At 51.2% G+C, this 25,457-nt stretch overlaps 1 protein-coding gene across 1 annotated transcript in view; it reads right to left on the bottom strand.

Moving 5' to 3' along the window:
- LGR6 (leucine rich repeat containing G protein-coupled receptor 6) overlaps positions 1 to 25,457 on the bottom strand; it is a 216,083-nt gene that overhangs the window by 44,247 nt on the left and 146,379 nt on the right. Inside the window, exon 6 of the mRNA XM_054024751.1 lies at positions 14,646 to 14,717. Coding sequence (XP_053880726.1) covers positions 14,646 to 14,717 — 72 coding nt within the window. The remainder of the gene's footprint in view (positions 1 to 14,645; positions 14,718 to 25,457) is intronic.

The raw sequence follows: 25,457 nt of genomic DNA on the forward strand, positions 1-25,457 counted from the left end.
ACAAAGACACTCAAAGAAGTCACCTCTGGCTACAGAACTGGGGCCTTCCCAGCTTTAATCTTCCAGGGATGCTGAGCTGTGCTTCTAAGAGGTACAGAACAGAACGTACAGCCTGAGGGGAAGGGAGTGCTTGGGGGTGGGGAGGGGGAGGAATGTCAAAGTTACAGAAGCCACCCCCAGGGTCACTGGCATCTCCACAGTGCTGTGTGCCATGACCTCACTCCCAGCTCCACGCCAGGCTTGTGACAGGAGCCTCAGAGGGCAACATTGTTATGGTTTCCTTCCGTTGTGCCTGTGCTGCGGGGATCCTCCCTTGGCCATATTCAGAGATTTTAGGGGCCCCTGATGCTCCTCCAGCCCTGTTATGTGGTATAAAGAGAGCAGAGATGGGAATCTCAGCCATGTTTTCTAAAGACTGATGGAAATCTAGTTCAGTGACGCATCCTCCACTCTGAGCTCAGGTACTCAGGTACCATGATGATGATTTCAGTATAAAGACAAGAGACAGATAGATAGATGGATGGGGTGTATGGGGATAGATAGATCGATCGATAGATGGGGTGTATGGGGATAGATAGATAGATGTGGTGTATGGGAAGAGTAAGAGAGAGAGTGATCTTGTCCTGTAGTGATTGATAACAGCCATCTGTGTCATGTGAAAAATCTTTATAAAACACTTTGTGAATCTGTTTTCCTCCCTCAGTATTTAAAATTTGTTCAGAAGGGTTAATAATTAGTTCTCTAAATTTTTTTCTCATCTTCACATCATTGGGTTCGGTCCTTGCAAAGACATGGGGAAAGCTGCAAAAGCCCATGCTTGCCACCAGGTGGCACTGTACTACAGCTGGGTGCTGCCGTGACTACCTGGGTTGGCCAAAGCCTCCTCCTGGCTCAGGGGAGGGAGAAGTGACCTTCCTCGTTTTGCCAGGTCTGCATTCAGCATCTGTACATCACCCACTACATGAGCTGGGTGCTCGCTGCTGGGTGGTGGGCGGCTTTCTCCTTACAGCCCCAGCTGGGAAAGGGGATACCATGCCCACCCTGTCTGATGGGAAGATGCCGACACACCATCCCTTTCCCATCCTCCCCAGTATTGTACGAGTTGAGTTCCACGTAAGGAATAAATGATACAGGCCTCACAGGAGGGTGTTATGTCCACGATCAAGGGCTTTACAGAGCCCAATTGGCCTGCCAAGAGTTGTGGGGAATGGCGTGCGAGAGACATTATAATAAAAATACCACTTCTCTTCGCTGAGCTCCAAGACACCAGCTCCAGACGCCGCAATTGGACTTTGAAGGCGATCGTGTCTGCTCCTTTAGTTACAATCAAAACCGCTTAAAGGTCACTCCCCTCCCCCCCTCCGCCATCCGCTGGAGCCATAGCGAGCTGGGTGGGACATTATTTATTATTAATTTTATAGAGAGCCTCTAGCTTCATATTTGCAAGATCTCAACCAACCCTGTTGTTTACTTAGAAATAAAAGCAAATTGACATCAGCACAGCCCTTATGTCAGACGGTAACTGCCAGGGTGATTTGAAACTGACGATGCGCAGCCTGGAACTATTAATCACTTAAAATAGGCCAGAAAAAGAGGAGGGGGGGAAACACAAGATAAGTGAAACTCAATTTTCTGCCTGTTAGAGGCTATTAGTGGTTCCACAAAGAAAGCCAAAACCGAAAATTATATGGAACTATAAATTCTTCCATAAGCCACAAAACACCACAAATTTGCAGCTAATAAACTTGCTGATGGAATAAGATTAGAAACTGGAGGTGAGATGTTTGCTGGCTATTTCAGTCCCACTGCAAAGTCCAGGATGTCACTAGAACTCCCCAGGAGACTCAATTAGTGCGACTGCAGACACACGTGTAGGAAGTTATGGTGGCGTGTGCACCTAATTGGCAGCTAACCAGACTGCGGGCAAATTGGGTTACTGGTGGTGCTTGCGGCCCTGGTTATGGTGAGTAACTCAAGCATCACTAATTCATAGATTTAAAGCCTGAAGGGCCCATTATGATCATCTGCATAGCACAGGTGAGAGAATCTCATCTGCATCAAGCCCATAGCTTCCGGCTGAGCTTTTAAAGAGAGACACCCAATCCTGATCCAAAGAGTGAATTAAGTAAGATTAGGATGCCAGCACGGGTGGTCTTCCCACACCGCAAGCTGGCAAGCATCAGCAAGGCTATGCTGATACAGTGCAGAGACGCCTAGTTAGAGGTGTAGTCAGTGCCACTGCTCCATAGGCTTTAGAAAAACACAAGGGCTCCCTTCAAAATGCCCAGGCATTGTCCTTGTTACAATGGGACTAAACCCTGAGCTGACTGGAGGTTCAGGGCCTATGCTCATTTCACAGAGGCCACCAAACGAACATCTGATAACAGCAACTTTGGGTCGCATGCGGCCACAGCCAGAGTTGAACTGGCAACTCGGAAGTAGCCCATTCCTGGACCATCCAGGCCCATTAAACCACCAGCAATGATTATGATTTCATATTTATTTTGTGGTAGCATCTAGAGGCCACAGTTAGTTTGGGCACCATGGTGCCAGGTGATGAGCGACAGTCATAAGAACATAAGAACGGCCACACTGGGCCAGACCAAAGGTCCATCTAGCCCAGTAACCTGTCTTCCGACAGTGGCCAATGCCAGGTGCCCCAGAGGGAATGAACAGAACACGAAATCATCAAGTGATCTCTCTCCTGTCACCCATTCCCAGCTTCTGGCAAATAGAGGTTAGGGACACCATCCCTGCCCATCCTGGCTAATAACTTCTCTAGTTCTTTTTTGGAACTTGCTGGCTAAAGAACAAGGTGTAACAGGTGTGTGAGATAAACCCAGAGGGTCAGGGTGGGAAATAGGGTAAAATAAAAAATTGGCTGTTGCCAGGTCACAGCCGGGGGGAACGGGACCAGCAATCACAGCCCACCCCTGCTGAGCCATTACTGAAGTCTTACGTGTGCACTGGGGAAGAGGTGAGTTTATCCCCTATTGGCACCAACAAATGCTTGGTGCTATGCAAGACACAGAATGAAGGCTGCACTGGGAGGTGCTTTAGCATGTGCGGTCTGGTCTGGCTCCCTGCTTGTGGAAGAAGCGAGTCTGCAGGGGGAGAACTGTGGCTGTTTCTCACCTGTGCAAACGCTTTTCCCTCTAGGCAGAAGAACGCAGCAAACCCCTGGCAGAGAAAGCACTCAGGGTCTGGCTTTGGGGAAAGCTGGTCAGAGCTCTCCAGAGCCAGCTTTTTGGCTAGTATGGAGCATTTCTTCCATCCAGGCATTTATTCTTGCCAGCCTTGCTTGGCAACAGCCCCATCTTTGCCTCGCGTACAGTGTTTGCGTCACTGTCCAGGGGTTTACACAGGATTGAAACTTATACTGGAGGGGGAAGGCATCTGTCTGTAGCTCCTGCCTTATCCATCTCCAGCTGCCAGTCCCTCTCTAGCAGGGCTCTATTCCCTATTTAGAGATGTAGCAGTGCCCAGAATGTGTCTGCTCCAACCAGTGTTTCTGTCTGTTCTGTAACAGATGAAGGTACGGAATTAAATATGTTTTCAATTCCAACTGATTTATTTAACAAGCTGGACATAAGCCTTTGAGAGGCGGGCTCTCATGGGGGGTCCCGCAGACACAAGCACATAGCACAAGACACAAAGCAATGGGGACCTCGGTGATTCAGCTCACAGACTATAACCGTGTGGCGAATGATGGGGGCTGGGCAATGCTCAAATGCCAAGCTCAAAGCCCGACGGCCTGTTGGTCATTTGTGAAATGAGTTAGGGTCCGGGGGGCTCATACTAACCCCTGTTTGTGCACATTACTAAAAAGCTGCACCCTGCACTCTGCTCAGGAGAGGAAGGTCAGGGCTGGCTCGGCAGTGGGGGCTGCAGGTTGGGATTGAGGGGTGGGTGTGCATGCAGAATCCTGAGCTAGAGGGGACTGTGGGGCAGGACGGAGACACTGGCAGAGCTGTGCATGAGGAGCCCAGGACTAGGCTAGCAGGGGGCTGTGATTTGTGACTGAGGGGCCTTGGCAGAGTTGTGTGTGGGGAACCCAGGCCAGGGAGAAAAGAGGGGGCTGCAGTGTGGGACTGAGGGACGTGGGCAGAGTTGGAGGGAGGGAGGCAAGACTGGAGTAGCAGGGAGATTGACGCTCAGGAGCAAGGTGCGTGGGCAGAGCTGCGGGTGCAATGGGAGATGCATGGTGGAACCTGTCTGCCCACAACCTGCCTCGCTCTGACCTGCACTGACTCTTCCTACCTTTCACCGGGCACCGATTCATGCTCACATGTTCGGGGAACAGAGGGCTCATTCCTCCAGCGCGAGCAGCTGCCCTGAGTCAGCCACTTGTTGGCAGGCAGCGCCGAGGCCATCAGGGCTGGAGGGGAATTCCAGCAAGATGAAGCATAGGGGACAAGGAGCCATGTCAGAGCAGCTCTAAGAACGAAGGGCATCTTTGGGGAGGTTGTTGGCCTTGGTCCGGTCGTTATGAGATCAGCAGCTGGAGAGCTGGGAGGCTGGGATGGGGTAACACTGGGGGATGGATGGAATAACACTGGGGAGTTGGGGATGAAGGGATGGGGCAATGCTGGGGAGATGGGGGGATGGGATGGGGTCACACATGGGGGTGGGATGATGTAAGGGAGTTGGAGGGGATGGGACGGTAATGCTGTGGAGTTGGGGGGATGGGACCGGGCAAGGCTGCGGAGTTGGGGAGATGGGACAGGGGTCACACTGGGAAGGTGGCAGGGGGACAGGATGGGGTTCCTCCGGCCCGAAGGGGGAAAGAAATAGCAATGAGGGTGAGCAGTTACCCCTCGGGATGGGGATCATCATCCTGAACCCCCACATGGAACATCTCCACCAGCAGGAGCAGCTCAGGGTGGAACACGTGACCCAGTGGGCCAAGCTTACCCCATGGGGTTCTCCTTATTCTCAGTCCCCAAATATTGCTTCTGCCTTGGGGGCATATTCCAGAGAAAAGTGAAACTGGGGCGTAGCCCAGCTCCCTCTGAGGGGACAAAGGGGCCTCACCAAAGATCCCGAGGCAGGAGAGGTGTTAACGGCCCTTGATCAGTGAAGCCAGAGGCTCAGTCTGTGCCCTCAGGTATGTGCACATGCCAGGCCGGAAGCAAAGGGCCCATGGAAATCAGAGACGGGTCAGGTGGCAGAGCAGGAGCGCTCCCGATGCTACAGTGCATTCTCCGGTTGGCTTCCCTGGCTCCCACTCTTGTTATTAGTGGTTATTTACACAGCCCCCAGTGCGCTGTGCCCGGCAGACAGTGGCCCTGAAGACTCACCCTGTACCAGTGGAAGGGAACTCCCTGACAGGTGGCCTGTCTCCCTGACTCTGCTTGCATTTCCCCTTTCTCTACGTCACCCTATGCCCCCAAACTGCCCTGCTGCTAACAACCCCTCTCCAGCTGCACCCACGACAGAGCGGATCACTAAGCCAAAGTCTCTGTCAGGGGCCATGGGAGGTGAGTGCTTCACTTTTCTGGCTGTTCCAATTGCGAGGCCCTCCAGGACTGATGGTCAGGAAGTGCTGAGCTCCCACACTCACCCTGGACCTGACGAGGGCGCTCAGCACCTCTGAAAATCAGGCAGGAGATGTCTCAAGTTGGGGTTGTGACAGATCTATCATTGATGTGCAATAGCTTAGAGAAACCTTAAGGGCTTTTGCCCGAGGAATACACGTGCTTGCAAAGGATGCACTGTGTGGTGACTTATGACTGGCACAATTACACTGCATACCAGCTGAGGGCAGAAGTGAAGTAGACCTGCTTAGGCCGGCTGTCTTGTGCAGGGAATAACCCAGCGAAGGCAGGGAGCGCTTTAGCCTAGAGATACCCTGGTCAGAAGGGAGAGAGAGCTGTGGGTCTCCACTGCAGAAAGCTGTGCACAGCCCACAGATTTTGACTGCATGTCGCAGGGATCCTGATTGTGCAGTGGACACTCTAGTGCTAGACGAACTAGGCAGCTGCCTAGGGTGGCAGGTTTCTGGGAGAAGCAATTTTGTTTTTGAATGCTCTGCCGGCGAAACTGAGGGGAGAATGAGATGATAGCTGCTAATGAGTGCTGGGAAATGTAGTATCTGAGAGGTCAGCGCATGCTCCCCACCGCTACATGCTGGAAATCTGCACATGCCCAGGGACCAGGGCATGGAGGGTTAGGCACACTGAAGTTTTGCAGACTGTCTAGAGCTGCATCTGCCGACTGTGCACGGCCCAGGCATCCCGACTGTGCATGGCCCAGGGGTACCGACTGTGCACAGCCCAGGGGTCCGGACTGTGCACGGCCCAGGCATTCCGACTGTGCATGGCCCAGGGGTCCCGACTGTGCACAGCCCAGGGGTCCGGACTGTGCAAGGCCCAGGCATTCCGACTGTGCATGGCCCAGGCGTCCCGACTGTGCATGGCCCAGGCGTCCCGACTCTGCACGACCCAGGGGCCCTGATTGTGTATGACCCAGGCATTCCGACTGTGCACGGCCCAGGCATTCCAACTGTGCACGGCCCAGGGGTCCCGACTGTGCACGGCCCAGGCATTCCGACTGTGCATGGCCCAGGGGTCCTGACTGTGCACGACCCAGGGGTCCTGATTGTGTATGACCCAGGCATTCCGACTGTGCACGGCCCAGGCATTCCGACTGTGCATGGCCCAGGGGTCCCGACTGTGCACGGCCCAGGGGTTGCAACTGTGCATGACCCAGGGGTCCTGATTGTGTATGACCCAGGGATCTAGACTGTGCATGGCCCACACATTCCGACTGTGCACGGCCCAAGGATTATGACTGTGCACAGCCCAGGGCTCCCGAGCGTGCACGGCCCAGGCATTCCCATACACCACTGGGGAAGGCAAATTCTGCTCTAGTGCCTGGGCATCCTTTGGCAAACAGCTTCTCCCAGATAGCGACAAGTGCCCCATGTTCCTGAAAGGGTTAAGTCAACCCTGTGGGGGTCTCGGCTGGAAGATTCCCAGCTTCCTCCTTCCTGCTTTTGTGGCCCAGGGCACATTCCCTCCCCCCACCCCCCAGAAAATCTAAACATTCAGCGGCATCAGTAGGTTCCAGCCCTGCTCTCTGCATTTCCAAAGCCCGTCTAATTACCCACATAATGGGAGCAGCGCGTTGTGAAAGTCTGTGGTGAGGGCACTTCCTGTGAGGCAAGGTTAGGCAGATCTGACGCCTGGGGCCAGCGGGTTTGGGATCAGCCCTTTCGGGAGACGTTTTTAATTTATGAACATTATTTTTTTTAAATAAAAAGGCTTTTAAACAAGGGAAGGTTTGTTCCCTCCAAGTGATTTATCTCCCGTCTGTGATTAGAGGAGGAAGTGTCAGGGACTGGGGAGCTGCAGAGATGGGGAACATGCAGGTCACCCCAGGCAGGCGGGATGAAGCCTGATCACAGGGCGTTGTGTACACTGCCCCGTACTCCACGTTGGGTGGGAACCACTGATTCAAAGCGCTGGAGAGGCACACACAAGTCCCCAGCTGTAGGGGTGCTGTATTCTCCAAACCAGTGAGGAGTCCTGGGTCCAGGAAAGACCTCAGCATCCTGTGGCTCGCATGGAGGCACTGGTGGTATGATCAGGCCTGGGGATGTGGCAGGAATGGGGCAGTTACTTAATGCATGATTCTCTGTGGCCTTCTACGGATGGGTGAAGGGACAGCCCCACCACCAGTCCTGCAAAGCACTGCACAGTCCATGCTAGCGGGTGAAGGGAAGTGTGCTTCAACAAGGGACCGGCCTGTGTGTGTGCGTTGATGTGTGTGCATGGGGATGCATAGAATGTGTTTGCGTGTGGTGTACAGGGTGTATAGGGCGCATGTGCGATTGTTGGTGTTCGTGTGTAGGGGTGTGTGTGTGTGTGTGTGATGCATAGGGTGAGTGTGCATGTATTGGTGTTCGTGGGTGTGTGTCTGTAAGGGGGATCAGAGAGTAGCTCAGGCCAAAGGCGTGGCTGTTGGTCACGTTCCCTTTTAGCTATGGCCTGGGGACCTCTCCTCCCGCCCCAGCTCTGCAGGGGGCTGCCATCTCCACCCACAGGCTTCCAGGGTGCAGTAGGCTGGGGGCCGCTGCCTCCCCCAGTTTTACCACAGTCGGTGGGGGTGGTACCAGTCCCTCTCCCCCAGCCATGACTCAGGCGCTCCCCAGGCAGCTCCGGGGGCGTCTGGGAGTACTGTAGCTTATTTGCTTCCTTTCCCTCCAGTGATTTAGCTGCAGGATCTGCAGAAGCTGGTGAGATCGTAGCAGAAACACTCCGAATCCTGCCCCTGAGCGAGCCTCACATACAGAGATGCTGGATGTCTATGTCGAAGGGCAGGAAAGAAGCAGCCATAACTCCACTCCTCGCTCACCTCCCTGCTGGGAGGGTCCTTCCTCACTGTCTCTTTATCCCCCTCTTCTCTCTTCAGGTCTACTGAGGTCCGTAGGCTGGGCCCATCACCCTGGCATCTGATCCCCTCCCAGAGCTGCCTCTCCCAGCTACACAGAAGAGTCCATCCCTCTCCACACCAGTCGCTGCCTTTTCTCCCATTCTGCCTCTGATTTTCTTGCCTCTCCTTTGCCTGGAAGCAGCCTCCCCATCCCCTCTTCGCTCCCCTCCTTTCCCCTCTCTCCTGCGAATCCATGCCCCATCTCTGCTCTTCCTGCCCTCTTTGTTCCCTGCAGCCCCAGGGCACTGCCTGCTCCCAAGCCTTCTTCACCCCCCTCTCTCTTAGGTCAGTTCTGTAGCCCTTCGACAGTGCTCTGCAAACACCCATTGAGAACTATCCTTCCTTCCTGCTCTCTGCTCTACTCTATTGCCCCGCATTTCCCCTCCCTGCTAAGCACCCCCTTCCCTTTTCTGTCTTGTAAGCTCATCCCTCCCCCAAGTGAGCCATGGCACCTGACACCGCTCTGCTGGAGTAACCTACCCCTTCCCCTCCCTTTGCCTGCTGGGTCTATTTCCAGGGTGAGCTCTTTGGAGCAGTGCAACAGGGCCCCGATCTCAGCCAGCCCTCAGGCCGGCCTGCATCACCAGCCATAACGCACAGCAAGGTGCGCACAGCCTCTGCACAGTAAAGTGAGCTGGGAGCTGAGGGAGGCCCATGAGAATCATAGAATATCAGGGTTGGAAGGGACCTCAGGAGGTCATCTAGTCCAACCCCCTGCTCAAAGCAGGACCAATCCCCAGACAGATTTTTGCCCCAGTTCCCTAAGTTGCCCCCTCAAAGATTGAACTCACAACCCTAGGTTTAATAAGCCAATGCTCAAATCACTGAGCTCCGCAGGACCGTGGGCACACCAGAGCCAAGCCCCTTTCCCTGTCAGACGGTGCTGTTCGAGGGCTCCAGCCAAAGCCAATTTTCAGTTGAGAGGCATCCAAGTTCGCAGACATGCTGGAATCCCTGCTATGCCACCCACCTCCCCTATTAGCATATCAGAGGCCCTGCCGGCTTGCTGAAACCCGTCTCCTTGCCAGGATGGGACGGGAACCGGCACCTCGGGCCACAAACGCCCCTTCTTGCAGCTTTGGCATAAGAAGCTTTGTCTTCTCTGTGGCAAAATCATAACAGGATGGAGGAAAAAATCTCTCCCCTCCCTCAGCTGCCCTCCTCCCTGGGGCTTTTGCAATGTGGGCTCCCGTGAAGAACAATGAGTCCCTGTGGAAACAAGAGACCCTTCCCTTGCTCTGGGGTGGGGGGGATGGGCAGCTGCAGAATTGGGCTGAGGGATTGAAACTTGAGTTAACGTGTGTGCGTCGCCCCGGCGCTGTACGGTTTGTGTTTTACAGCCCCAAACGCGGTACATTCTGAGGTACGTTTTACAAGACCAACGGGACTCGCTACACAAGCTAACGCTGTGGCTGGCGTCTTGGCTTTTGACATTCCTCACTTCTGCTCTTTCTAAAGCTCGTGGTTTTCCTTAGCGCCACTTGGCTCCTTCCTTTCACCTCTTGACAGCTCAACCCAAAGCCTCCTGCCCTACAGTTCTGCCCTTTCCTCTCACCATAACACAACCTTGCCTTTGCAGGGGAAGCTACCAGCTGCTGGCTTTCGCCCTCCGGTGTTCTTATTGTGGTTCGCTGTTTTCTTAGTAACTGTTGCCCAGCTTTTTGTCATTAAAGGAGGCTTCTTTTGCTCTTTACTCAGCAGTTATACCATGCAGAAAATACACAGCCCCGTGTTTACTACACAATATATATGCCAGGCCTAACTACAGCATCTAGAACACAGTGAGCACCATTAGAGGGCTCACAACCTATTTAAAGGAATACTACCCTTTTTTCATACTCACGCCAAAGGTGCTATATAAAGAATGTGTCACATAAGGTCTCTTGAGCGCTGCAATTTACCCCCAGTCTCCTTGGGAGTCTTAGCAGTCACGCCTCACTGGGTTTCTCCAAGAGGCTTGGAACGGATGCCAAACCACATGAGAGATAGAGGTTTTATCTTCCCTCCTGTTATCTTGCATGAGAGATGTCTAAATAATGAAGATCTGGGCTAGCCAGAGGGGGAAATACCCTTTTAGTAAGCGGCTCACATGAAAACCTTTGAGAGTAATAACTGGAGATAGACCAACATCAGAGTAGCAAGGCTGTGGGGCAAACGTTTTCACCTAGCCGCTTTCTCCTGCTACGTTTTGGTGTCTGCACCTTCCTGAGCAGCTGGGATAGCGGGTCTGCTGCTCCATCATGCCATTTGCACACCCCTTGTGAAGGGGGCAATGCATAGCTGCCCTGGGCTCTGTGGGGCACTACTCATTAGGCTGGCAGAGGAGGGGAGCTCACAACCCCGCTTTCTCTTTACCTCTTTCCAGGTGCTTAGCGCAGCAGTCTCTGCCCAAAGGGAGTTCTCACTGTGATCCGTCTGCGCACAGATTGGGCACGTAGAGGAGAATTCCTGAGTGCCCCCGGCTCCGAGCTGCGGAGGAACTGCACAGAGCAATCGGAGCCATTTCTCTCTTGAATCTAAAACAGGGCTTCTCAAACTTCACTGCACTGCGACCCCCTTCTGACAACAAAAATTACGACACGACCCCAGGAGGGGGGACCGAAGCCTGAACCTGCCCGAGTCCCACCACCCCAGGTGGTGGAGGTGGGGAGGAGGAGCAGGGCAAAGCCAAAGCCTGAGCCTCACCACCTCGAGTGGGGAAGGGCTCAAAACCGAAGCCCAAGGGCTTCAGCCCCCACCAGGGGCCTGTAACCTGAGCCCTGCCATCCAGGGCTGAATCCCTTGGGCTTTGGCTTGGGCCCCAAGCCCCAGCAAGTCTAAGCCATCCCTGATGACCCCAGTAAACTGGGGTCGCGACCCACTATGGGGCCCCGACCCACAGTTTGAGAACTGCTGATTTAAAAGATCTGATTGTATTTTACAAAGTACAATCTCTCTCCCTGCCTATCCTGGCCAATCCAGCTGTCTAGACGTGGTGGGGAATCTCCAGCTCTGGGAGCTAGGTAACTAGCTCCCATCAGTGCCTTTGAAAACCCCACCCAAAATGTCTTTACCCCTCTGAGCTTTAGAAGTAATAGCCATAACAACAGGGCACATGGCCCCATATCCGCAGTGGAATAAAACACACCTCTTGGAAACACCGGAGCAGATTTTGCTCTGAGCAACACCCTGGCCATCTCATTGACTTCACGAGTGTTACACCCATAAAATAACTGGGAGCAGAATTTGGCCCATGAAATACTGAAGAATAGGTTAAATACCATATGTGAGATTAGCAAAATATCCCCAGCCTGTACTGGAGGCAAGAGGAAGAAGTTTAAAGGAGGCATCCGAAGGGGAGGCAGTGTGGTATAGTGGCCAGACCACAGAACGCTCCCACAGCACAAGGGGCGGGCTCCCACTGCTACACCCCTTTTGTGGAGTGCAGCGCCAGCGCCAATCAACCAACCCTGCCCTTTGGGGGACAAGGTGTGCCCCCCAGTGGTGCACTCAAGAACTGCAATTGCAACAGGGAAGGGGCGTGCATGGGCGGAAGCTCTGGGCACACTCCTTATCCTCACTCCTGCGCACCCCAGGTAGGCGCCTGGAAGAAAGGAGGAGACGCAACAAGGGGGCTCCTTGGATCAGTTGACAAAGCAACGAATCTCCAGCCGCAGAGGTGGTGCCTGACTGGTAATTCCCTGTTCGGGCAGGAGATGAGGGAGACAAAGAGAGGGATCCCCCAGCTGTGGGGAAGGACAGTTTGGGGAGCTTGCTCAGCCTAGTCCCATGCTGCACCTGTTTTTGGGGCTCTGCACAAGGGAGGGGGCAGAAAGCCAGCTGGGTGGGTTACTCCAGGTTGGCCTGAGCAGGAGGCTGGTGTAACGTATGCCGCTGTCACGTGGTTCCTAGGGGATCTGTGCCAGCAGGGAGCGCCCCTCTCCCATCTCCACCGGCTACTTTACAGCTAGACTCTGTCCCCATAGTGCTGCCTGAAGGGAGATGGGAATCTGGAGCAACGCACGTGCCAGTCCAAGAAAAGGTGTCACCTGGGGCTTGAAAAGAATCCAGACAATGAAATAGCTGGAGCTGGCTGACCAGTGGGCAGCTCTTGGCCATTTATGCGAGATGCCTTGATGCCTCCACCATGTAATCATCACAGCAAACTACCCTGGCTTTGCATGCCACACACACAAACCCCAGACAGTGGGAAATGAGCTGTACGCACAGAGATTTCTCTTCTCCCAGCTGGTCTCCGATTCTTTCCCCCTCTGTTTTACACTGGATGTTACGTTTTGGGGCGAGGGAGGGTTGGGGAGGCTGTAATCCACGAAGGTTCCATCTGGTCTACACTGACATCATCCAAGCAAACAGTTGAACACAAAGAACTGCCACAAGCAGGCCCTAGGCCGGGCTGGTGATCAGACGCCATGGTGAGGGACACACATGGAACACTCAGACAGCAGAGACGTCACGTTGACGGCGGCCTCCCCTCACCCCATGTGCGACTCGGCTTCTTTTCACTGATCTGTAATGTGCCTGTCTTAAAATCGAACCAAGCCTCTCTTTTTCTCGGTACGCGCCCACCGCCATGGTAACCGAGTGCCTCGTGGTTCCGTTATAAGTACACATAGACACCTCCAGTGGCAATCCGGAGGAGACCCCCCTCCTCCTCCCAAGCCACCAGTACCAAAGTCTAACACCCTCCTGCCTGTTTTGGGTGCCTCGGGCTCTGTCGGTCCAAATGCAAGGAGAGTACGTTTCCTGAGACTGCCCTGCCCCCAGCCCTCTGGGGAGCACACCTAGGGACCACGGCCCATCTCCTCAAAGGTATTTAGGCCCCAATGGGAGTTAGGCACCTAAATACCTTTGAAGATCTGGGCCCAGCAGTTTGCCTGCAGTATCTGAGCAGCTTCTCGCTGAGCACAGAACAGACCGTGTCTCTCTGAGCGACACTTTTATGACAGGACACGTCGTCTCTCTGTTTATTCCCATCCCCTTCTCCTTCTTTCGTTGGGTTCTGCCCAAGGCCAGCACAGAGGGAGAAGTTTCTGTGCAACTGAGGGCAAGAAGCCGCCTGCTCAGACATTTTGGAGCCTGGATTTATTTGCTTGTTTGTTTGTTTTTCACATGAGGCCAATGCATGGCCCATTAAACCCGGGCCGTTCACAGGGCAGCCGCATACACTCCTCCTGGGCGAGGCTTTTCGCTCTTTCCTGCAGTTCAGCAACACCCCAGGGCTGGTAGCTAGGAGCAGTCCTGTTTTCTGATGGAGTTCCTGTCCTACAGCAGATCCACGCCTGACTTACAAGAATCTTGGAGTCTAGGCTAATGCTAGCCTGCCCGCAGGACAGACTGTAGCGGAGAATTTGTCCGTTTCGTCATCATTATTATTAATAAGAATCATAGTTATTACAATAGTGGCTAGGGACCAACCAAGAACAGGGCTCCGTTGTGCTAGATATTGTACAGCCAGCCCAAAAGACAGTCCTTGAAGTGGTTTGGGTGGAATAAAATGCTTGTAAAATACCTTGGCCAAGATTTTTCAGACCCGGCCACTGATTTTTTAACCAGCCTTCATTTTTGGGTGTCCAGCTTGAGAGCCCTTAGAAGGCCCCGATTTCCAGATGGTGGGAGAGTGAGCAGAGATGGCACATGAGGTGTTGACAGCTGGGTGGCTGAGGCTGACGACTGGTGAAAAGTTAGGTGCATACTCGGGGGGCAGTGATGGGATAAGAGACCAGGGCAGAGCAGCAGATCACGATAAAGGTCATCATGCTATACCCCTGTGGGGGTGTAGCCAGTGTGTTTAGGGGCCTGGTCTGGCTCCCCAACCTGGTTAGCAGCTGTATGCATGCCAGGCCCTAAAGTTTGTGGGGGAATAGTGGAGCTGGAGAGCAGCTAACAGGCTATGAGACCGGGTGGAATTGCTCAGTCTCAAAGCACTTTCCTCCAGGGGCTGCCATTACAAGAAGGAAGCAAAATAACATAACACGAAGCAGCAAATAGGCTACAAAACACGCCAGCTCCTTCCAGTAACCCCATGTTTAATTGGAACGCCCATCCAAGGCACACTACCCATCCCCCATGCACCTGAGCTACGCTTAGCCCTTGGGCCTGGCATGGATACACACAGCACCCATGTTGGCTCCGCTGCTAGCAAGCTGGCAGGGATCCAGAGAAGAGAAAACGGGCATTGTTCCCTGCCGAAGAAAAAACAGGCCACTCACAGAGTTTCCAGGCTGTGCAGCCCTTCAAAGCTGTTGATCCCCAGGCTCTGGATCCGGTTGTTGTGCAGGTGCCTGCAGAGAAAATGGAGATGTTTAAATGGGGCCGAACTCAACTGGCCTTTCTCCAGTAGCCCCTGAGCGGTGACGGCGCAGGGGCACTGGGAGAGCTGAGTGCTGCTTCGCGCACGAAGGGCACTGGGGCAGGAAATGCACCTTGCAGAATCACTAAACCACTAGGCTCTCAGGATGGCCACAGGGTGCAGCAAACAAGAGCGAGGTAGATCGGGGTGTGATGTTGTACAGTCTATATGGTTTTATAAAAATATGGTAATGAGTGAATATAATGTAACTGGAATATGCTTCCTGCAAAGGGTCTCTTGTAAGGTATCATTACAGAGCTTATAATCTACTGAGTGTGATCATCCTATTTGTATAAATGTACCACTCTTGTATCAGGGACTAGAAATATGGAATATAACTCTGAGGGCCTATCGTAATTATGCAAAGTGTGGGCCATTAATGGTGGTTTGCAATCTTAATGGCTCCCATCAACCAGGACAATTGACTGGGGCTCTGTTTACAGGCAAGGTTAATGGTTCCCAATCCTGCTGGAAAGGCGTAACGAGTGGGGTACCGCAGGGGTCTGTTTTGGGACCGGCTCTGTTCAATATCTTCATCAACGACTTAGATATTGGCATAGAAAGTACGCTTATTAAGTTTGCGGATGATACCAAACTGGGAGGGATTGCAACTACTTTGGAGGACAGGGTCATAATTCAAAATGATCTGGACAAATTGGAGAAATGGTCTGAGTTAAACAGGATGAAGTTTAACAAAGACAAATGCAAAGTGCTCCACTTAGGAAGGAAAAATCAATTTCACACATACAGAATGGGAAAAGACTGTCTAGGAAGGAGTACGGCAGAAAGGGATCTAGGGGTTATAGTGGACCACAAGCTAAATATGAGTCAACAGTGTGATGCTGTTGCAAAAAAAGCAAACATGATTCTGGGATGCATTAACAGGTGTGTTGTGAGCAAGACACGAGAAGTCATTCTTCCGCTCTACTCTGCTCTGGTTAGGCCTCAGCTGGAGTATTGTGTCCAGTTCTGGGCGCCGCATTTTAAAAAAGATGTGGAGAAATTGGAAAGGGTCCAAAGAAGAGCAACAAGAATGATTAAAGGTCTTGAGAACATGACCTATGAAGGAAGGCTGAAAGAATTGGGTTTGTTTAGTTTGGAAAAGAGAAGACTGAGAGGGGACATGATAGCAGTTTTCAGGTATCTAAAAGGATGTCATAAGGAGGAGGGAGAGAACTTGTTCACCTTAGCCTCTAAGGATAGAACCAGAAACAATGGGTTTAAACTGCAGCAAGGGAGGTCTAGGTTGGACATTAGGAAAAAGTTCCTAACTGTCAGGGTGGTTAAACACTGGAACAAATTGCCTAGGGAGGTTGTGGAATCTCCGTTTCTGGAGATATTTAAGAGTAGGTTAGATAAATGTCTATCAGGGATGGTCTAGACAGTATTTGGTCCTGCCATGCGGGCAGGGGACTGGACTCGATGACCTCTCGAGGTCCCTTCCAGTCCTATAATCTATGAATCTATGAATCTAAGCTTTCCTGTGAGTCAGGCTGGGAGGAATGAAGGCTTGAGGTTTTACAGTGACATGTGATCATGTCACATGAACAGGAATCCATCTTTAACCTGGTGCTTTTCCAGTGAGGGGGGTGGAAACCCAGAGAGAGACAAAGGATTCCCGCCTTCTGCAAAAGATATATAAAGGGATGGAACAAAACAAAGAGGGAGACACATCATGAAGAATCCCCTAGCTACCACCTGAGCTGGAACAAGAGCTGTACCAGGGGAAAGAATTGTGCCCAGGCCGGGAAGGTGTCCAGTCTGAGGAAAAAACTTACTGAAGCATCTCTGAGGGTGAGATTATCTGTATTCAGTTTGATTAGACATAGATTTGCACATTTTATTTTATTTTGCTTGGTGACTTACTTTGTTCTGTCTGTTACCACTTGGAACCACTTAAATCCTACTTTCTGTATTTAATAAAATCACTTTTTACTTATTAATTAACTCAGAGTATGTATTAATACCCGAGGGAGCAAACAACTGTGCATATCTCTCTATCAGTGTTATAGAGGGCGAACAATTTATGAGTTTACCCTGTATAAGCTTTATACAGGGTAAAACGGATTTATTTGGGTTTAGACCCTATTGGGAGTTGGTATCTGAGTGCTAAAGACAAGCACACTACTGTGAGCTGTTTTCGGGTAAACCTGCAGCTTTGGGGCAAGTAATTCAGATCCTGGGTCTTTGTTGGAGCAGACGGGAGTGTCTGGCGCAGCAAAACAGGGTGCTGGAGTCCTCAGCTGGCAGGGGAAACAGGAGCAGGGGTAGTCTTGGTACATCAGGTGGCAGCTCCCAGGGGGTTTCTGTGATTCAACCCATCACAAGGGGTTCTCTTTCTGAGCCCCCTCTCCCCCAACATGCTATAAAAACTCCACGGCCCACCTGTGCCACAACAACTGTTTTCTGCATATAAAAGCCAAAACCAGTGTTAGGGGATAGCAAGCCGGGCAATTGCCTGGGCCCCACGACACAGGCCCCCCCGCAAAGCTAAGTTGCTCAGGCTTCGGCTTCAGCCCCGGGTGGTGGGGCCCCTGGCTGCAGTCCCAAGCAGCTGGGCTTTGGCTTTCTGCTCTGGGCCCTAGCAAGAATAACGCTGGCCTTGCTTGGCGGAACCCCTGAAACCTGCCTGCAGCCGTCCAGGGGGCCCCAGATCCCTGGTAAATAACCACTGAGGTGGATGATACAGCATAATGCTGGTGCTCATTGGCCTATTTTCTTCTTAGTCAGTGGGTGTGTCCTCCGTTATCTCTAACATTATCTTTACCACAATAGGCCCAGTTCCAGCCCTCACTCAGGCATTCCCTTTTCCCTTTACAACGGAAAAGTCTTTAAACTCCGCATTACTGCCTGGTCCATTGTGGTAAATCCCAAAAGGCTGGGGGGTAAAGAGCCTGCCAGCCCTTCCTTTGCTGATATGAGAGCTGCCTACATTCGGAGTGATGCAAGTTCCCGGTGTGCCCGGGGTGGAGGAAAAAGGGGGCATGTGCTCTGGGTGGAGGTTCTTGGAGCCCTTTCCCCTTCCGGAGAAAGGCACAGAAGTGAGTCTGAGTGAGCTGGAGGCGTCTAAGCCAGTGTCACCAAGACACTTGGGACTAGAAGATAGTGTGTGTTACAGCAGCTCAGCACCCTCCCATGCAGCATCTCTAATTTGGCCCTTTCTGGGACACCATCCTGTGAACTGCCTCTCCTGCCATACCCCTCTCGGCAAATGACGCTCAGTTTGCACAACCACTCAGTGCCATGCAGGGCCAACGAGAGTTGGGGGAAGCCAGTACAAATTACCGGGACCTGGCGGTCCGGAAAGGAGCCCGGCTTCCCACACCTCTCGTTGGCCTGTTTAGCTGGTCTACCCTTGCTGGGGTGCCCGAAAAAATTCCGGGCCCGGCTTCCCCCCCATCTCGTCGGCCCTGTTTAGCCGGTCGACCCTTCCTGGGGGGCCCGAAAAAAAAATTTCACCAGGGCCCGAACCTGCTTTCGGTGGCCCTGGTGCCAAGCTGCACAACTGTAACACGGACAAAAGAGCTTCCTGCCCAGTTCACACGTGCCGTGCAATTTGCACCACCGTGGGATCTAAGACAGAGATTTCCCAAGCTCCTTAGTGGGTTTGGATGCCCAATTCCCATTCATTTTATTAGGAAGCCCTGGGCTTTGAAAAGCTCAAACCAACACGACTAACTCATGTTGGGCCCTATCCAGTTGAGCATCTTCAACAACCATTCATAGCATTAGACCCAATGGGTGGATCCAAGTAGACTAAGCACAGACTTCCTTCTTCTGCAATGAATGTTACAATGTCTATGGTCCAAAGCCCTGTCCTCATTTGCCTCCCCTGCCCCACTGATCTCAATGCATGGGTGGAATCCAGGCTGCATTTACCTAGAAGTGTTTTTGAAACAAAGAAAATAAAACCTCTAAGCCCCATGATTCTTGGTCTTTTAGTTCAATGCCATGATGTCTACAGTCACAGCTTTATTATCTCTTGCTCGCAGAAAGATGGAAATGCTTCCAGATTTAGACTTCTGGATTTACTCCAGTTTGACTGCAATCAAGGTTATCTTCAGTTTAATGCTTTAAAAATGTCTAACCCCGGAGCCGAGTGGCTAACGTGACATTCTGATGTGCCTTATCCACACTGAATCAGCAAATCTTACCCGCTTTTCTCCTCCCTTCATTGTCTTTTGTCCCAGTGCCACGTATTGTGCACTGTGTGTGTTATTTCTGATGCTCGAGGGCCTGTGCATTATGAAGTCCTTCTGGGCTGATTCTGCCGCTGGAGATCTGTGTGCCATCTCTATTGTAAGAGCAGTAAAGTCTCCTGTGTTACATCTGTCCTTGAGACCCCAGGCATGGTACAGTCCCATGGGTTCCCATTGGGAAGTCCTGTGTGTTATTTCTGTCTACACTACAGGGACTATAGCGACAGAGCTATGTCACTGCCGCTATGCCAATATAACCCCATAGTGTAGACGTAGCTTACAGGCTCTAGGAAAACCACTTCCCTGAATGACGGTAGCCAGATTGATGGAAGCAGTCTGCCATTGGCCTAGCTGTGTCTACAGTGGGGCTAGGGCATCATAGTTACAGTGTTCAGAGTGCCGGAGCTATATCAACCTACATTTTAAGCGCAGGCCAGGCCTCTCTCTTCATTTTTGGCAGAACCAGGATCTGTGTTACTGGATTCTTCCTTCCAAGTTGTCAGAAGCTGTCTGAGTGTGTGCATGGGTATTAGCCACCCGACTCCCATTCCAGTCAGTGAGCGCCCCCTGGCTGAACCAAGGCATAGCGTTACAGAATCCTACTCCTGTGATCTTTTCAGTCCAGACAGATGGATCCAGGTGCCCCGGGGACATGCTGTGAAGCAGAGAAGGCAACGCCAAGGGGACAGACTGCGAGTCCTTGCTCACCTGAGTAGTGCCCTTGATTCCAGTTGGGCTCCTCACATGAGTAAGGACTCACCAGCCTAGTAGCAGCTCAGGGGGACAGAATATTCACTGAGTTCCACTTCAGTAGATCAGTCCATTTTATGTGCCTGGGGCCTCGCCCCAATAAATACCAAGCCCCTCACATTCAAACGCAGACAGATTCTGTATCCGCTGTGATGTAAAGCATTAATCTATTATCACAGAATTTATGGTCAGTCTCTTCCCTGTCTGCGTTCTGGAACATAATCTATCATATCATATAATACAGCCTCTTTAAAATGGCCACGCTAGCAGGTGGATCAATGACATTTGCGTTACTCGTGCTTGCTCTAAATCTGCCTTGGCTCAGAAAAAAAATCTCTCACTGCACCTGGATTCGAGTGCAGGCAGCGTCACCGAGCTTCCCAGTGCCAAATGTTCCATGGTAAAAGCAGGAGGATTTATGAGCCGGGGAGGAGGCAGGCTCTGTGTGGTAGTTAAATGGAGGATTGTGACGATCCGAGTGCAGTTTGGAAACCAGCTTGACTCTCCCAGAGAAGCACATTTCCATCTAGTCATTCTGATGAGAACACACAGATTTTGGGGCGACACAGGGGTGGGGCAGTACAGGAAAATTTACTGGCTGCTCCCAGAGGTAAGTGGGGGGGAGGAAAAAGCAGCTGCAAGAAAACTTGGATCAATTGTGATTCTCTGAGGAGGAGAAAGATTTAGATAAAAATCCAAGTCAGGAGATTAGAGGAGCTATTTCTCTTTGTCACAAAAAACATATGTTCCATGTCCAGATGGCTTCCTCCATCAAATTTTATGGGGCATTTTCAGATCAAGTTGCCCTTACATCACTTTGGGCTTTCACACCAAGATGACGCCAATTGTTTGAGTCCCTCTGAACCTGGATACTGCACTGCCAAGCCAAAGGTTTGTATCTACTGTAGCTAGTGCCTCAACGCATGTTCCCAGGGACGGGGGATGCCAAAGGAGTGAGGTACAGAACAAAACTCCAATCCTATAGTGCATGTGTTCATTTGAAACGACAAGGATGGGCATGAAGAAACAGGAAAGACAGGGCTTGCAGTTCAGATAGCAGGGGCAACATTTCTGGCTCCAGATGTGATGGGTCCTCAACTGTGGACTTCGCTCCCCCTAGGATCCTGCCCCAAATTACTCATCTTCCAGGCCTGGCACGCGATGTATTAAGTAGCATTCCCTTAGGAGGGGCTGGCAGAGAGCAGTACAGAATGCAGAGCTTTCATTTGGACAGACAGGTTGGGGAAATGAAGGTCTTGTTACGGATCCTCTCTCAACTCAGGCAGTCTTAACAGAGGCATCCTGGCCAGTGTTCTACACCTTTACAGGGCATCACAAAGAGAAAAAAATAGGTAATGTCTTCCCACCCACCCATGTGAATACGCCTTGACTTGGAACATTCATGACTTTAAAAACAGCTGTCTTCCTCCTACGGGGCCAGATTCTGATTCCCTCACTCCTGTTGGGTAGCAGCTTTCGCATCCAATCTTTCCATCCATTTCAAGGGGACCACTCGAGGAGTAAGGTAGCACTGAATGTCCTAGATAGAGTTTGATCCAGGCAGCGCTCCATCTCCAAGGAGGTGACGTCCCTTTGGGATGTGCCATCATGATGACTGAATGTGAGTAAAGGTGGCACAACCTGGCCATTCATTAGGACCAGAAATGAAGCCCGACTGGAAATGTCTAGGTTTAGAAATGTTTGAGCTGCAGGATCCCGTCCGTTTCATTCATAACAGTGAAGAGGAATGAAACAAAGACTGAGCCAGTTTTGCTTAAACTTGGCTTGAAGACGTTTGGAGACCAAGCAAAGAAAGTTCCAAGCCCCAAAGACATATTTTTTGTCGTTGCTGTTGTTGAGAAAGTTGTGAGTGATTGAAAAAGCGGGGTTATAATGAAAACTGCAGCCCGGCCTTAACTCTAGCGGTTGGTACCGGAGAACTCTGAAATAACAATTACAGGAGACTTTGACTCATAGTGCGAGCTGGAATGGGAAATAATTGAAGAGATGAACACCTCTTTCCTTCTGCCCTCTTCCCATCCATGTTAAACAAATTACTTCAGCAAGTGGAATTGCAGCTTCTCCAGTGTCTGTCAGTTCAAGCCCGGCTCAGAGAGTCAGTTCTGCCTGGTAAACTACAGCGGGTTTGACCGAGACTTGAGATATTTTACTGCTGTGCACGTACATGGCGCTCTCTGGAGGGATGTTTTGACTAAATTAACAGATCAATTAATGAGAAACTTTTCTGCCTGTCCAGCTCCCCTTAAAGTCAATGGACAAACTTTAGCTGCCTGTTTACAAATACATGCATCTCTCTTTGCAGACCAGGATCATGGGGCAAAATCTCACAAATTCTCACAAGGGAAAAGATTTCCCATCCAGCTCTATGTGGGACCCAAGATGCTGAGAAAATGCTAAGAATGGGGCTGAGCTCCCTGATGGCAAGGGCAGGAAATCCTGCAAGATGTTCCTGGCATTAGCAGGGCCTTGATGAATAGAACCTGAGCACCGCCGTTGGCACATCCAGCTCACCTGAGCACTGTCGTTGGCACACACAGTTCACCTGAGCACTGCCGTTGGCACACACGGCTCACCTGAGCTCTGCCGTTGGCACACACGGCTCACCTGAGCTCTGCCGCTGGCACACACGGCTCACCTGAGCTCTGCCGCTGGCACACACGGCTCACCTGAGCACAACTCGTCTACCAAACATGTAGACAATTTCAGCTCATATATTCCAAGGCCAGAAGGGACCATTATGATCACCTAGTCGGACCTCCTGTGTAACACAGGCCAGAGCTTTCACCTGAGCACATCTGTCTCACCTGAGCACCACCGCTGGCACACCCGGTTCACTTGAGCACCGCCGCTGGCACACCCGGCTCACCTGAGCGCTGCCGTTGACACACCCTGCTCACCTGAGCCCTGCTGCTGGCACACACGGCTCACCTGAGCCCAACTCTCCTACCAAACATGTAGACAATTTCAGCTCATAGATTCCAAGGCCAGAAGGGACCATTATGATCACCTAGTCAGACCTCCTGTGTAACACAGGCCAGAGCTTTCACCCAGTGGTTCCTGCTTCACGGTGCTTAATTTGTAATGAAAGAGGTGCTAGGGCTCAAGCCATTTTTTAATTTTCATAACTGACGTGGGAAGCTCAGAGGTGCCAGGGCTCTGAACTGCCAACTCTAGAGGTGCCGGGGCTCAGCCCTGGCACAAATTAAGCACTGCTGCCTCTAGCCTATTAACTTCTGGATTAATTAGAGCACAGTCCATCCTGGGTATAAGAATCTACACCAAACAAAATCCAATCCTAGCTATTGTTCATGATTTTAGACCCCAATATGGTCCAGAACCTCATATAGTGGAAACCACCAGAGATGCACTGATTTAATAGAGTGAGGCTGATTCACACCAGGGGAAGATCAAGCCCAACTTCTTTAATCTATCTGTAAAAGATCACGAATCAAAAAACCAACCATCCAAATAAATAATGCGAAAAGAAATTGCAGCCAACAGGGGCATCAGAAAGCTTGTTCCCCAACTCTCGTTTAGCTGCTGGCATATGCTGGGTGCAAGGTTCTTCAGAGGCTGTTGAAAAAGGGGAGACATCCAGGCATGTCTCCTTGAGAACCCCGAAATGTTCCCAGCTCTGGAGACTCACGTTGTACAGAGGAGAGTATTTGCACAACAACCAGAACACTTGGGACTGAGCTGAAGCCTCCAGAGCTGAAGCATGAATTGCTACAGCTTGCGCTAGTGTGCCAGGCTCTCACACTGCAGCTCTGATCACTTCGTATCCTCTGGGGATCAGCACAGAGCGGGACCTGTAACACGCAGAGTTACAATAGCTCAACTTGCAAATGATGGAGTAGAAGAAAATCCAGTGGATCTGCCTGAAACAGGGATCCAACTCACTGAGGAGTCAGAGTTGGTCTCCCCACTGGCGTGGCATCCAGAAGGATGCACGGAGAGTTTATATTGTCATGTGAGTAGCATGCATCACTGTTGCTGTCTGCACTTTGAAATGGGCTCCCTCCCCTGCGGAGTTAGACGAGCACATGCACCCTGCTGAAAAGAGGCGTGATTTGTTGTTGAACATGTTTCTCTCCATCAGAAAAGCAACCAGGCGAGAGACAGCCTTGCAGCTGCGGCTGGCATACCCTGCAGTCTGGGAAACTGGAAAAGCACATCAGGAAAAAATTACAGGAGTCACCTGCCTCCAATAAAGAACAAATAGCAATTCCCAACAGGGGTCTCTCGTCCCATTAAAAGCTCTCTAAACAGGCTGTAGCCCTGCACCCGATTAAAACAGGATTTATTCCAAATTCTTTTTGCGGAAGTCTTCTGGCAAATTGTCTCGTTTTCCTTTTCGCTCTTATTTTCAAATACCTTTTCCTGTGGGTGAAAGGAGCCCTGGAGAACAAAGTCCTGTGTCTAGCAACAAGCACAGACAGTAGCAGTACAGGCTCCCCCCGCCACTTGGAAGTCTCCGGGGAAGAGAGCAGCTCGGTCTTTCTGCCTATTAAGTGCAACGACTACAAAAAAGGGGAAAGAATTAGTGCCAATGATACCAGTCTGTTAAGAACCTAGGATGTATAAACAGGGGAGTAGAGAGTAGGGAGGTGATTTTGCATCTGTATATGGCCTTGGTGAGACCAATACAAGAATACCGCGTCCAATTCTGGGGTCCACATTTTAAAAACAACATTGAAATTTTGGAAAGAGTGCAGAGAAGAACCATAAAAATGATTTGTGGGCTGGAAAAAATTCCTTAGAGTGAGAAGCTTACGAAATGCAATCTGATTAGCTTATTAAAAAGATCACGAGGTGACTTGATCACAGTGTGTAAGTGCCTTCATGGGGAGAAAATATGGGGTGCAACAGGCTCTTAGATTCAGGGGAGAAAGGCAGAACAAGAATCAATGGTGATGGTGTCCCTAGCCTCTGTTTGCTAGAAGCTGGGAATAGGTGACAGGGGATGGATCATTTGATGATTACCTGTTCTGTTAATTCACTTTCATTTAATAGAATCATAGAATATTAGGGTTGGAAGGGACCTCAGGAGGTCATCTAGTCCAACCCCCTACTCAAAGCAGGACCAATCCCCAACTAAATCATCCCAGCACTCATTCCAGTGCTTCACCACCCTCCTAGTGAAAAAGTTTTTCCTAACATCCAATCTAAACCTCCCCCACTGCAACTTGAGACCATTACTCCTTGTTCTGTCATCTGGTACCACTGAGAACAATCTAGATCCATCCTCTTTGGAACGCCCTTTCAGATAGTTGAAAGCAGCTATCAAAACCCCCCTCACTCTTCTCTTCTGCAGACTAAACAATCCCAGTTCCCTCAGCCTCTCTTCATAAGTCATGTGCTCCAGCCCCCTAATCATTTTTGTTGCCCTCCGCTGGACTCTTTCCAATTTTTCCACATCCTTCTTCTAGTGTGGGACCCAAAACTGGACACAGTACTCCAGATGAGGCTTCACCAATGCCGAATAGAAGGGAATGTTCATGTCCCTCTTTGTGCTGGCAATACTCCTACTTATACAGCCCAAAATGCCGTTAGCCTTCTTGGCAACAAGAGCACACTGTTGACTCATATCCAGCTTCTCGTCCACTGTAATCCCTAGGTCCTTTTCTGCAGAACTGTTGTCTAGCTGCTCGGTCCCTAGTCTGTAGCAGTTTCCATTTTTTCTCTTGGAGGACCAATGTGAC

The sequence above is a fragment of the Malaclemys terrapin genome, chromosome 4 (genome assembly GCF_027887155.1).
Source record: "Malaclemys terrapin pileata isolate rMalTer1 chromosome 4, rMalTer1.hap1, whole genome shotgun sequence".
Taxonomy (NCBI): domain Eukaryota; kingdom Metazoa; phylum Chordata; order Testudines; family Emydidae; genus Malaclemys; species Malaclemys terrapin.